The sequence below is a fragment of the Ursus americanus genome, chromosome 3 (assembly GCF_024610735.1).
Source record: "Ursus americanus isolate L20-20 chromosome 3, mUrsAme1.1.p, whole genome shotgun sequence".
Taxonomy (NCBI): Eukaryota; Metazoa; Chordata; class Mammalia; order Carnivora; family Ursidae; genus Ursus; species Ursus americanus.
Window position 1 is genome coordinate 55544422 of NC_142129.1, and position 14201 is coordinate 55558622.

A 14201-nucleotide genomic window follows, 5' to 3' on the forward strand; every position below is an offset into this window, starting at 1 on the left:
TAAATACCCAGTAGTGCAATTGCTGGATCATAGGGTAGCTCGATTTTTAACTTTTTAAGGGTCCTCCGCACTGTTTTCCAAAGTGGCTGTACCAACTTGCATTCCCACCAACAGTGTAAGAGGGTTCCCCTTTCTCCACATCCTCTCCAACATTTATTGTTTCCTGCCTTGTCAATTTTTTCCATTCTAACTGGTGTAAGGTGGTATCTCAAGGTGGTTTTGATTTGAATCTCCCTGATGGCTAATGGTCTTGAACATTTTTTCATGTGTCTGTTAGCCATTTGTATGTCTTCATTGGAAAAGTGTTCATATCTTCTGCCCATTTTTTTTATTTGATTATTTGTTTCACGTGTATTGAGTTTGAGAAGTTCTTCATAGATCTTGGATACCAGTCTTTTATCTGTAGTGTCATTTGCAAATATCTTCTCCCATTCTGTGGGCTGCCTCTTAGTTTTTTTTGAGTGTTTCCTTGGCTGTGCAGAAGCTTTTTATCTTGATGAAGTCCCACAAGTTCATTTTTTCTTTTGTTTCTCTTGCCTTTGGAGATGTGTCATGAAAAAAGTTGCCGTGGCCGATGTCAAAGAGGTTGCAGCCTATGTTCTCCTCTGTGATTTTGATGGATTCCCGTCTCACATCGAGGTCTTTCATCCATTTGGAGTCTATCTTTGTGTATGGTGTGAGAGAGTGGTCAAGTTTCATGCTTTTGCATATAACTGTCCAGTTTTCCCAGCACCATTTATTGAAGAGACTGTTTTTTTTCCACTGGATGTTTTTTCCTGCTTTGTCAAAGATTAGTTGCCCAAAGAGTCGAGGGTCCATTTCTGGGTTCTGTATTCTGTTCCATTGGTCTATATGTCTGTTTTTGTGCCAGTACCATGCTGTCTTTGTGATCACAGCTTTGTAGTATAGCTTGAAATCAGGCAACGTGATGCCCCCAGCTTTGTTTTTCCTTTTCAGCAATTCCTTGGCAATTCCGGGCCTTTTCTGGTTCCACACAAATTTAAGGGCTGTTTGTTCCAGTTCTTTGAAAAATGTCATTGGTATTTTGATTGGGATGGCATTGAAAGTGTAGTTTGCTGGGTAGCATAGACATTTTAACTATGTTTATTCTTATCCATGAGCATGGATTATTTTTCCATCTTTTTGTGTCTTCTTCAATGTCTTTCAAGAGTGATTTGTAGTTTCTAGAATATAGATCCTTTACGTCTCTGGTTAAGTTAATTCCAAGATAACGTATGATTTTTGGTGCTATTGTAAATGGGATGGATTCCCTAATTTCTCTTTCTTCAGTCTCATTGTTCGTGTATAGAAATGCAGCTGATTTCTGAGCATTGATTTTGTATCCTGCCATGTTACTGAATTGCTCTATAAGTTCTAGTAGTTTGGGGGTGGAGTCTTTTGGGTTTTCTATATAGAGTATCATGTCATCTGTGAAGAGAGACATTTTGACTTCTTTGCGAATTTGGATACTTTTTATACCTTTTTGTTGTCTGATTGCTGTTGCAAGGACTTCTAGTACTATGTTGAATAACAGTGGCAAGAGTGGGCATCCTTGTCGTGTTCCTGATCTTAAGGGAAAGGCTTTCAGCTTTTCCCCGTTGAGAATGATATTCGCTGTAGGCTTTTCATAGATGGTTTTTATGAAATTGAGGAATGTACCCTCTATCCCTACACTCTGAAGGGTTTTAATCAGGAAAGGATGCTGTATTTTGTCAAATGCTTTTTCTGCATCAGTTGAGAAGATCATATGGTTCTTGACTCTTTTCTTGTTAATATGATCTATCATACTGATCATTTTGCGAATGTTGAACCATGCTTGCATCCCAGGGATGAATCCCACTTGGTCATGATGGATAATCCTTTTAATGTACCATTGGATCCGATTAGCCAGGATCTTGTTGAGAATTTTGGTGTCCATATTCATCAGGGAAATTGGTCTGTAATTCTCCTTTTTGATGGCCCATTTTTAAACTCATTTCCTGCCCCAGACTTGGAATCAGCCATAGCTGATAGCCTTGGTTCACTTTAGTGGAACTTTCAACACTATTTTTTATTGAAGTAATATAAGATTTTTGTTGTGATTGTTCTTAGAGTACATAGCACTAATGAGCCACAGTTAAATTACTCTGTGTGGTTATTTCACATTATTAGTATATAGTTAGATTTGTTTTACTTGCTTTTGATTTTTAGAGATTGCTTTTTGAATTCTTTCTATATGTAAAATATTTATACCATCACAAAATCAGATCTACACAACAAGGTGTTTTCAGATGTCTAGTTCTTACCCCTGTCTCCTTTACCCCTATTTTCTTTGTTCCTCATAGAGCAGTTAAAAAAGTTTCTCTACATCCTTACATTAAAAAAAAAAGTGTGCATATTTATAATTCTGCCCCTTTTATAGCTGAGTGATAGCTATACATACTTTACTAATATGAAGTTGAATTTTAAAAATAATCAGGGTATATATGCTGATACAAGAAAATACAATTTGCAAAATTCATAAGATTGGTATTTTCTGTTCTGATATCTTGATGGATTCTAGTAGCATGTAATTAGAAATTTAGTTAAATCTTATTCTTTGGTAGCTTTCAAATTTTTGCTCTAATCAGTTATTTTTAAGGGAATACTTGTTCTTTTTGTAGGATATATATATATATATATATATATATATATATATATACACACACACATTTATACACATCATATGTATATATACATACATATATATGTCTCATTCATAAACAAATTAAAGATAGACTTTCATTTGCCAAATGGGAACATTAGGAAAAGAATCTGTTTCTTTCTTTTTGATGGAGATTGGAGGCTTATTTATTATTTAGATATCTTTAATTTATTGAGTTATTTATTACATTATAGAGGCTCCAAAACAATATGTATAGCTAGAAATATGTTGTCTCTGAAAAACTCTTGGTTAATTTAATTCAGCTTTGTGTATCTACTAGACCTTTTATTAGAAATTCAGGAAACCTTGGTAAAGCGGTTTTTCAATTTGAGACTTTGAGTATTTATTGGAAGCCTGTCAGGACTGTTCTTTGCTATATTGTCCCATCCACATTTTAGATACTTTTATGGTTTTTCCTATATAAGAGAAAGTGTTGCATAAATACCATCTTTTGTTTTTTTTTTTCAATACTGTAGTTACTTTAAGACCCCAATTCAGTGATTTCCATTGTATGGGCTATGGGACTGAGAAGGAGGTCTGCAGCCTAGCTTAGTTTGTATCCTGAATAAATAAATACGTATTATGAATGTTCCTGCTGTTGTTTTCAAACTGTATATAGGTATTTTGTAATTGGTAGAATCTAGTTTAAAAAACGCTAATTTATTGTAGCTTCTATTTGTCGTTAGATGCTAGGAGTCATAATTGTGTGTAATTGTGTGATAGTCTATGACCTTTTATAACTACTGCTCTAATAAAAAGTGAAGGGTTTGTTCAGGTGGTCATCTGTATATGTGTACATTATTCATTCTTCAAAATGTGTAACAGTTGAACAATACACTTCTGTTGTCAGGGAGAGGGGTCTATTATCAAAGAACTAAAAATACACACCCCCAGTTGGGAGAGGTAGGAGAAACTCTCAGGTAGCTAGTGGCTTTTATTTTTGCCAGCTGGGCAGTTAGCCATCTTGGAGACCAGGGTCATTGATTGAGCTGTCTACCCTTTCCTCAGGCCCTGTATCTTTCCTGGCTCAGCAGCTGAATTGAAAACACCCTATCACAGTAGTCTTTAATCATCCTCCCAAGAATATGCTAGGTATCACAAATACGAGTGTGTAGAAGAGGATCTTTATTCTCTTGTCCCTGGAGTATGAAAAGAAGGGTTTGGGACCAGTTGCCCCAGCAAATGTACTGATGATCCCTGTGTGGTTCCTGTTCTGTGGCTTCCTCCCCATAAAGGAAGCAATGATGTGGGTTGCTGTCAGCATATGTTGAGGCAGCCAAAAGAAGGCTTTTTTGTACATCAGTCTCATGGAAGAGCAAGGTCCAGTTTTTTGGTTTGTTTTTGTTTTTGTTTTTGTTTTGTTTGTTTGTTTTTTTGCAGGTGGGAATTTGGTGTGGGTTGTACTTTAAGGAATGTATAGCTCTGCCTAAAGCCATAAGGTGGGGGATGGAGGAACACCTCAATTTAGGGTCCTTTTCTTTTTTACTTTTCCTAGACCTTTTCCTTGTCTTGCCATTTCCCCTTTACCCTCTCCTCTCCTTTTCTCCCCTCCCTTCTCTTTCCATTCCCTCCGTTTCATTTCTGTGGCTAGTAAATTAAGTATTTCCATTTTTAGTAAGCAGCTTCTTTGTACCAGGCTTTGGTTAAATTATTATATAATGTTGAATGAGACAGGTTCCATGTCTCATTGAAATTACTCATGCCATTGAAATTACTTGGAGAAGAACTTCCAACTTATTTTAAGTGGAATAAGGTGGGAGGGAAACAGTTTATAGTTGCAGTAAGGCCACTCTTCTTTTGGATACTTATTTTTGTTGCTAAACTCATATGATTTCTATGACCCAAGTTGGCAATGAAGTAGTATCAGTTTTAGGATTCTCAGCCCTATCTCTATGGCTGCCCTATGCCACATAATGTGTTCACATACAGCAGGTCGTTATAACTCTGAGTGTGGTTGACCCATTCTCTTGACACATCAGAGTCGAGCGTTCATTTTGTGGGAGCTCTGACAATGTGATTTTTATGTGATCTGAAATAGCTGTTTCCGCTTAGCTCCATTTTCCACCTGCAGCCAGGAAACTCTAGGTTTGGCTTTGCATCGAAATAGCTGAGGACAGTTATTTTACCAATCTGCTACAGCTAGACTTGGCGTGAGAGCCTGCTCAATGGGAATTCTGGATCAATGAGTGATTTTGCAGAAGTTACACAGAATGTTAGTGGCAAACTAAAACCTGTAATTTCTAACTTTTTATTTTTAGTACCGTATTGTGCTGCCTTCCTATCATAAAAGTATGTGGTGAGGATCAAGTAAGATAAATGTCAGTAGGACTTGATAGGCATAAAATATTACAAGGTAAATTATTTCTACTTGCTTTCTTTTGTCAGGAGGCATATATGATCTTTTGTATTGTCCTTTCTTGGTTCTTAAGTATCTAGGCAGCAGAGGTCATTTTTTATTTCCACGTGTCCCTATGCTCAAGGCCAAACTGATACATATAGGTGTCAGGACATGCTAATAAATTGAAACCCTTTGAAACTGAAATTCTTTCCATTATGTATGTAGGGTATACATGGTTAAATTTATTGTCTAATAATAAAAATTATATACTTCATATTCAGACCAGGGATTTATTACATTCATCAGTCATTTTCTGACTGATTTCTTGGGAGGCATATTAAAAAAACGAATAATATTTGGATAAAAGAAAGCACTCCTTAATGATTTTAGCATTTTTTTCTTAATGTGATTTAACTTCAGGCAGTTGTCAGTGACACATTTTAAGGTTTAATAAGGAGTTGGGATTTGCCTAGGATCAAATCTCACTCTTATTAGCTTGCATGACATTAGGCAGTTTTTTTAAAGCTTCTCTGCGCTTTAGTTTCTCTGTTGCTAAACTAAGAATAATAGTGAACACTTGACATTGGACTCATTTATTTACTCCCCACAATAGACACGTGACTTAGCTGAAGAAATTAAGGCATGTAGTGGTGATCCAACTAATAAATAGTAAAGGTAAGATTTGTACTCAGTCTAACTCCAGAGTCCATATTGTTTGGGCACTATGCTGTCCTAACTTCTTTATTACTTAGTAATGTTCTGAGAAATAAATGGGGTAGAGTATGTAGAATGTTTTGTACAGTTTTGGTTCTCAAAGGTTTTTAGGTTTTAGAGTTTGTGAATAAGGTTTTGTGGACCTAGATTAATTTAAGGGGAATTATATATATATTAATTATTATATATTATATTATATTATATTATATATAAATATATATTAATATATATTTATTAATTATATATATATTAAGGGGAATTATAAATATATAGTTGTCTTAAGTTCTAAACAGTTTTGATAGCTTGTTGGAATGAAAGAATCACAGACATAATGGATCAGCATCTGCATTTAAGATCCTTGAAGTTTGAGAAGACTGGAGTAGATGATCTTGAAGGTTTCTTCCAGTCCCCAGTTGGTGAGTCAGTGGTTCTAGGGAATCAGATAGCAAGGATATTTTAGCGTTGATTATTGTATTTAGAGAAGAGAATGATAATATATCAAATATTATTTTAAGGTAAATCACCGTAATAGAGATTTATTTCTATTTTTTGGCTTCCATGTTAGGTCAACACTTGAGGTAATTAATACCCGTTTGAATTTGTAGATAGTTTCTGATGTGGTCCAAAATGATCCTACAGGGGCACCTGGGTGGCTCAGTCATTAAGTGTCTGCTTTCGGCTTGGGGCGTGAGCCCGGAGTCCTGGGATCAAGCCCCGCATCGGGCTCCTCCGCTGGGAGCCTGCTTCTTCCTCTCCCACTCCCCCTGCTTGTGTTCCCTCTCTTGCTGGCTGTCTCTCTCTCTGCCAAGTAAATCAGTAAAAATCTTAAAAAAAAAACAAACCCAAAACCACCTGTCTTTAAAACAAAACAAAACAAAATGATCCTACATTTTATCATCTTGTATCATCTTAGGAAATAGTTAGAACTGTGTTTTTATGTGGTAAAAGATCAATTGTTTTCCTTAATTTCACCAAATAATAACATAGTAATATCAGCAAATTATGTATGTGTGTGTGTGTGTGTGTGTGTATATATATATATATAGGAACACTAAGAATAATATAAAACTTTCTAGTTTTGTACAATTCACTATTCTGGTTTCAAAAAACAATTTAAAATTTGAAGTTAACTATTGTAAGAGATTACAAAGCAAATGAACACCGGACTTGCTTGATTGAAAATGTGTAATTTTATTAGTCTACGGAATATAAAACTTTCTCTCAAAATTAAAGAAAGGGTCTTCTTTTGTAGATTTTTAAAAATATGACAGTAATGTCTGTTTTGTTCACGTTAAATCATTAGTACCTGGCACACTGTAATAGATATTGACGAGTATTTATTGAATGAATGAATAAGAATTTGTGTTTTGATCATTTTGCTACCATTTTCAAATGAGAGGAGATAAGATTGTGAAAACTTGCATTTTAGACATCCGAGCATCTCCCCGTGTTACCTAGCTGCTGCATTTAATAATCTCCTCATATTAACTAATAGTGATTCTTTGAAAATTTTTTTAATTGTGAGAGGTATGATTCAAACAGAAAAAGAAATACTGCATTTATTATGCTCCCTTCCTTTATCTACAGAGGTAGCTGCTTGGTTTCATTTTTAAAACCTCTTAATATATCTAAACAGTAAGTTGTTTAGCTTTGAAAAACTGGCTAGCAAGCATAAATCTAACTTTGTAAAGAAAGAATAATATTGCAAATACTAGGTCAGACCTCACTCAAGAAAGTAGTTTGAATAAAATATCTGGGTCATAGTCTGGTTTCAGCTTTCCTGAGAGTTTTTGACAACTCCTTGCAGGGAAGTCAGTGGATAAGGTTTTGAGTGAATCTTGAGAAATAGCATCTGCGTTCCATAGTTGGGCATCTGGCAGTACTGTAATGTGGATCCAGATACTGGGGTGTTCAGCAGAAGTATTGTCAGAGGGATTGGACTGCTCTGTACCTTATTCCAAGTCCCCCTGCCTTCCTCATAGCTCTTAGAAGTCAGAGGCCACTTACGTAGGTGAGATAGTATCCCCAGCTGATTGAGGGAGGAGATTATGAGGGCAAAGCAGAAACTTCAGCAGTGGGGCACTCTGTCTTCTCTTTAAAAAGTGGCCAGGATGGGGGCGCCTGGGTGGCTCAGTTGAGCGCCTGTCTTCAGCTCGGGTCATGATCCCAGGGTCCTGGGATCAAGCCCTGCATCGGGCTCCCTGCTTGGCGGGGAGCCTGCTTCTTCCTCTCCCTTGGTTGCTCCCCCTCCTTGTGCTCTCTCTCTCTGTCAAATAAATAAATAAAATCTTAAAAAAAAAAAGTGCCAGGATGAGGAAAAAGATAATAAAAATACAAATGAATAAGAATTGCACCAGCCTTATATAAAGAAGAAATTTTTAAAAACTTTCCCAGAGTGACATAAAAGAGAATATGAATAAATGGAGAAATAATACTTGGGGTAGGAAGACTCATTATTACAAATTCTCCTTAAATAAATTCTTTGTAAGATTTCTGTTCATAGATCATCTAGTTGAGAGCTTCTTATGTGGAGATATATCTATCTATCTATCTATCTATCTATCTATCTATCTATCTATCTATAAAACTTACATAGGAACCATATATATTTTTCTTCATAGCAATTATCCCCATCTGATATAACTGTAAATTTATTATTTGTTTTTTTCCCCTTCTGGAATGTAAATTTAACAGAAGTCTATAAATTTAGCAGAGTGTGCTTGTCTTTCTGTCCTTGCTAGAATGTAGCCTTATGAGGATATGTTTTATTCCTTGTGGTTTCCCCAGCACCTTGAGCTTATAGCACATAGAAAGCAGTCAATGACTGGCGAATGAATGAATAAATAAAACTGCCTTTCTCTTGTAATCCATAGAACTTATTGTCTATTCCATAGTTTTTTGGTCATTAATTTTGTTCACTTTAGCATCTTATAATGCTTTCTATTATTTTCTTTTGGTTCAGTGTCTAATTGTTTCATTCCTGTAAGACATTCTTCTCTGTGCTCCTTGATGGCAGGAATGGGACAAATGCTGCCTTTGTGGACCTCACAGTACAAGACAAATGGATGTAGGATTTTGTTGAATTGAATACGTTTATTTATTCATAATTACTTAAATTGTTAAAATCCAGTTTGCCTTCAACAAAAGGAGTATTTTAAATATATAATACAGTATAATTCTAAACGGAATAGGGTTTTTGTTTATTTTTAAGGACAATTTTTGGAGATTTTTTTGAGTTCATGGCATGTTTTGGTAATTGAAAGTTGAAAGTTGTGCAATTATAATTTTACAAATTTCTGGACACAATTTGCGTTAAAAGAAACAATTTTCAGTGAGATGTGGATTTCTTACCTTGAAATTTTAATTTTTTAAAAATGTCTCATTATGCTATAGTTATGTTGGAACTTAGTTTTCAAATGAAGTATTCTAAACAAGTACAACTTTGTAGTCTACCTAACTCTTTATATATAAACGTTTTCATAAACCCTTTAAAAAAAATTTTTTTTTACCATTTTTCATGCCAGCAGATCATTCCACAATTCGTGTAATGATTGCTTGCTGTGCATTTACGTTGTCACTACGTTTTTAAAAAAATCATTGCTGATGTACTTAAATCCTTTCTGCATATAGATTTTGTATATTGTTTCTTGGAGATAAATCTCTAAGAATGTAGTTAACATTTTCAAAAGCAAATACTTAACGATTACTGAAACAGTACCTGTATATGTTTAAAAGGAGAAATGTAAAACTATGTAGAAATTTTGTTGGTTCTTTTCTAATTCATAAGGACATTTATTTATTAAATTTTTTTTTCTTTGCTTTATTTCAGACCAGTCTATCCATATGGGGATGGGGAAGCCTTGGCATTGTCCTTTCTCTGATAACCTTTGGACCCTTTGTAATATTTTATTTGGCCTTTTATATCCTCTGCTTTGTGGGTGGGTAAGTATTCTCAGTGAATCTTAACAATTCACATGTCATACTCTTATTAGAAATTGAAACAAATGACCACGAGACCTCAATCAGAAGAAAAAAATGATCATGAGAAATGGTATGATTTATTTGTGAATGCAATTTTTACAAATTATTTTTTACCAAAGTTATTATAAAGTAAAATTAAGATATCCAATAAAACAAAAGTGGTGGCAATCGTTATTTGTACCAAAAATATGGATACAAAAATTTTCAATTTTTGATGATATAAAACTTTTTTGTATAATTTTAAAAGTTTTAAAGACTTTTTATTCCTTTTGGTGTTACTACCTTTTAAGGTTGAAAATTTTTTATCTTACAATATTAACAAGATAAGTTAAATTGAGATGATTCATCAAGTTTTATATAGTATAGTAGAAGATAGTTTCATCGATTAGACTTCATGCAATAATATTAATTATTTCCCTTAGTGAATGCTGTCATTTTGTTATAGAAAATTCAAATACCTGATGTTGCCATTCTCTCTTCATTGTTTATTGGATTATGCTTTACATTGAGTCGATAAACCTTTGCAAGAGAGGTTTCAGTCCTGATTTAGTATAGCTTCCTGTGCGGAGCAGTTGATATTAGTTGTGAATTATATCTGAGAAAAGTATAGAGAAGAGAGGTAGATGCTTGATACTTAGTTACTCAAACCAAGATAGCTTAACTGACCTGAATATTTTGTTGTTAGTACATATATTTATATATATGTGTGTGTGTATGTATGTGTATGTATAAGATACGTTTAAGTAACTATTTGTGGAATGAATATATTTGAGTTCTTTTTAAAAACTCTTTTGAGGCCCCAAATATTTGGAGAGTATTTGAACCTGTAGGTTTAGAAAACTTAGCTGAATTGAACAGCGTATATAAACCGTGGCCCGAAAGACTGTATAAAACACTCAAGGAGTGGTTTCTGAATGTACTTACCGTGACCTCCCACCTCTTTCACAGTAGGGCTTGAAAGTTCTGTGTGTCCATTTTAGAGGGAGTGCACCCACTGTTTGTGGAACAAGTGAGAATCAAATCAAGTTGCTACCTCAAGTACTATTCCTAAAACTGCATTTATTTTAGATTTAATAGTTTCATTATAATTGCTTAGATATGGTACTGTATACTGAAACAATTAGAAATAAGCCATAGGCATCAGATAAATGGAATTTTGAATGTCTGTACTGACTATAAAGATGATTAAAGACTATAAATCTGCAGCCCCCTGGGCTTCCTAAATTACACTCCTTTGCACAAATTAAGACCAGAGCAGAATGGTTGCATAGCTGTATGGTTGCACCTCTTCCCCACAGAGTCATGGCTGCTTTTATTGATTGGAAAGGAAACTGTTTTGAGGAGATGTTTCTCTGGAAAGGAGAGATTTCTTCTCTTTCATGAATTAAATAAACCCTTGGCAAAAGTGAAGGAGAATGATTTCAGACTATTTCCCAATATTTCAGAAAGGGAGGAAATTGTAGCTTGCTTTGTCAGTAGGGGCCCTAGGAACTTTGTCAGTAGGAGCCCTTGGAAGTTGGAGGGGTGGAGAATCATGTCTCATACACTGACGTGCTCCATATAATGTTTTGGAAGAGGGGAAGGGTGATGAGCCCATGCATTTCAAAGTCATGGTAACCTTTTTTGTTTCCTTTTTGAGTCTGCAGTTTTATCAGGGCGTAATCAAAGTCGTTTTTGGATACCTCTGAAGTTCTGTAAAAATTTTTAGAGAAGATATTGGATGGTATGCCAGGGTCACTAAAAACTCATTAGATAATATTAAGAGTCACATGGTAGGGTCTGAAATTCCAAGTTCGTGCTATGTCGTAAATGTTCTCGTCTGATGTTCTGTTCCAACAGATTGTTAATCTCAGTGAAATTCACTGCCATAGTAGGGCGACTTCAACTTAAGTATAGAAAGCCTCCCAGAAGTGTCCCAGAGGATTAATTAAGCATTTCTGAATTACTCATTTATGGTCAATGAGTACTATAGTTCCTGAATCAAATCTTTCCTATTTTGCCTATAATTAGAATGATTGTTTTTTCTTTAATGTAACTTAGTATAGTTTAATGCCTTATGAATTTTTTGAAGAGCAAATATAGGCTTTTAAATACCAATCTCAAGTAAAATAATTACATTTCATATAATCATTTTTTGGTTTTAGTGTGTTTTTTATTGTCTTAAGTTTTTAAAGATACTTTTTTTTTTCTTACATAAAATGCAAGTTTGAGAGGAATTAATACATTTTCCTATGGAAACCACCTTTTTAAAAAAATTTTAAAAAAAATTCTGCGGTTAACCACCTACAGTGTTGGTAATGTATATGTTTTGCTGATAGTCAAAGCTAATTCTATATTTTCTAATATAAAGATACCTTTTGGAAGGAAAATCCCTTAGGATTTTTTGTATTATGTGTTTTTTTGTTTTTTGGGGGGGATACTATTGATACTGTATTATGGGTTATTTAATGGGATTCTGTTAGTTTGGGTGATGCAGTCATTTTTAGCACCTGTTTTTGCTTAAACCTCAAGGCTGAAACAGGTGCTTTGTGAGATTAGACTGTTCCTTAGCTTACTTTCCTACTGTCATTCTTTGGACAAATGTTAGTGTTTTATCAGTCTGTCTCATAATAATAATTTTAGAAATACATAGTTAATATAAGGATTTAATTTTGTCTGTAAATCCGCTTATCACTAGATAAAACTGAAATATGGGGCCAACTTGATTCTTCGTAATAATATCAGATGCAAGACAGGTGAAACTTACTGACAATTCCAAGGCCAGCTTTTTAAAAAGAAACAACAGAATTCATGACATGGGCTGATATGATTTTGTTTTCTCAACTCATCTTTCAGCTTTTGTGGTGCTTGTACTGGAAGAGCAGCAGATAGGGGCGCCTGGGTGGCGCAGTCGTTAAGCGTCTGCCTTCAGCTCAGGGCGTGATCCCAGTGTTATGGGATCGAGCCCCACATCAGGCTCCTCCGCTATGAGCCTGCTTCTTCCTCTCCCACTCCCGCTGCTTGTGTTCCCTCTCTCGCTGGCTGTCTCTCTCTCTGTCAAGTGAATAAATAAAATCTTAAAAAAAAAAAGAAAGAAAGAAAGAAAGAAAGAGCAGCAGATAACCACAAAAAGCAGAGGATTTTGAGAATCTTCCTTTTAGTAGTTGAGGCTGACCCATATTTAATTTTTCATAGTTCCCCTCTTGTCACAACAGCAATTGAATTGTTGTAAGATTACTATGAGATTATTATGATGTTAGAATTTGATGTTTTTCTATTATGGATTTCCTATCTACTTAGTAGTGCTTAGATTGAACTGGTAAATTTTAAATATAGGAAATATTGATAGCATTTAGTCAATATGTAGAGTAAAACAGTTCTAAACCAGTTTTTCTCTTACTTCAACTCTATAATGGTTTTAAAATAATTAGCCTTTGGGATGTATTTATATGTATTTTTAAATTCCAGACTGATTATGAACTATATCTTTTTTTCTTCTTTGGCCTCTGTTTATTCTGTTTCCATAAGGGCAAGTTGCGTTACTGTCTCACATTAATTAGTTAATAGAACTACAGCAATGTGTGATTTTAGCTATAGATTTAGATCTCATTTGTCTTTATCCTTGGTTAGCTAGCCTACTTATTTAGCAAAGGCTGATTTTCCTAAAGTTTGAACTTGTTGCCTGAGATTCTTTATGAAATATACTTATATGAAAACTTTGAAAGACATCTTATATAAATTCACAGAATATTTACAGTTGTTTTAAACTCTGGACTGTAACAAAATTGTTGGTTACTTGCCTTGCCGAAGTCAAAAACTGATTTTTTTAGTGAGTGATAAACCATCTATTAAATCTGGAAAGTGTCTTTGGCTAATAGATGTGTTAAGTTATAAAAGAATTTTGGTTTTGTTTCTATAATTAAATTTTTTCTTCCCCAGGGGTTTTGTGGTTACTCTCCTGTTTGGAAAAACAAACTCAGAGAAGTACCTAGAGCAGTGTGAACATTCATTTCTTCCTCCAACATCAACTGGGATTCCTAAGGTAAATAGGGTAAAGGACTGTAAAACCTCAAAGTCTTACTCTATAAAGTGATGGTAATGTGAGTATCTGTATATGGCTTGGCAGATGTTCCTATAATTCACTAATGCTCACTATAAACTTACGAGACACTTTCTGATCATGTTTAGAAAATGCGTTTTAAAAGATTACTCTGAAAACTTTTGTAGTGTTAGATGTTAAGAGTGGGAATGCAAATTTTAGGAAAAGATAGAAATTTGGGGCCTTTTTCTACTATCCTAACATAGGATTTCAAACTTGGGAATGAAATAAATTGCATAGAAACCTGAGAATAGAAAATGGGTATTCTTTTTTAACTGACTTGAAAAATATAGCATGCAGTATCTATAATTTTAATAATTTAGGCCCAATTATATTTATATCATCTTGAATGTTGGTATTTTTTCCATTTTTTTGTATCATAATCTATAAGTAAAATTGGAATTTAG

The 14201-nt window shown here is 34.4% G+C and overlaps 1 protein-coding gene across 3 annotated transcripts in view; it reads left to right on the top strand.

Moving 5' to 3' along the window:
* SNX13 (sorting nexin 13) overlaps positions 1-14201 on the top strand; it is a 128035-nt gene that overhangs the window by 37086 nt on the left and 76748 nt on the right. For all 3 annotated transcript variants that reach the window (XM_045793094.2, XM_045793093.2, XM_045793092.2), the window contains exons 2-3: positions 9565-9677; positions 13635-13737. In XM_045793094.2, the coding sequence (XP_045649050.2) occupies positions 9565-9677; positions 13635-13737 (216 nt within the window). The remainder of the gene's footprint in view (positions 1-9564; positions 9678-13634; positions 13738-14201) is intronic.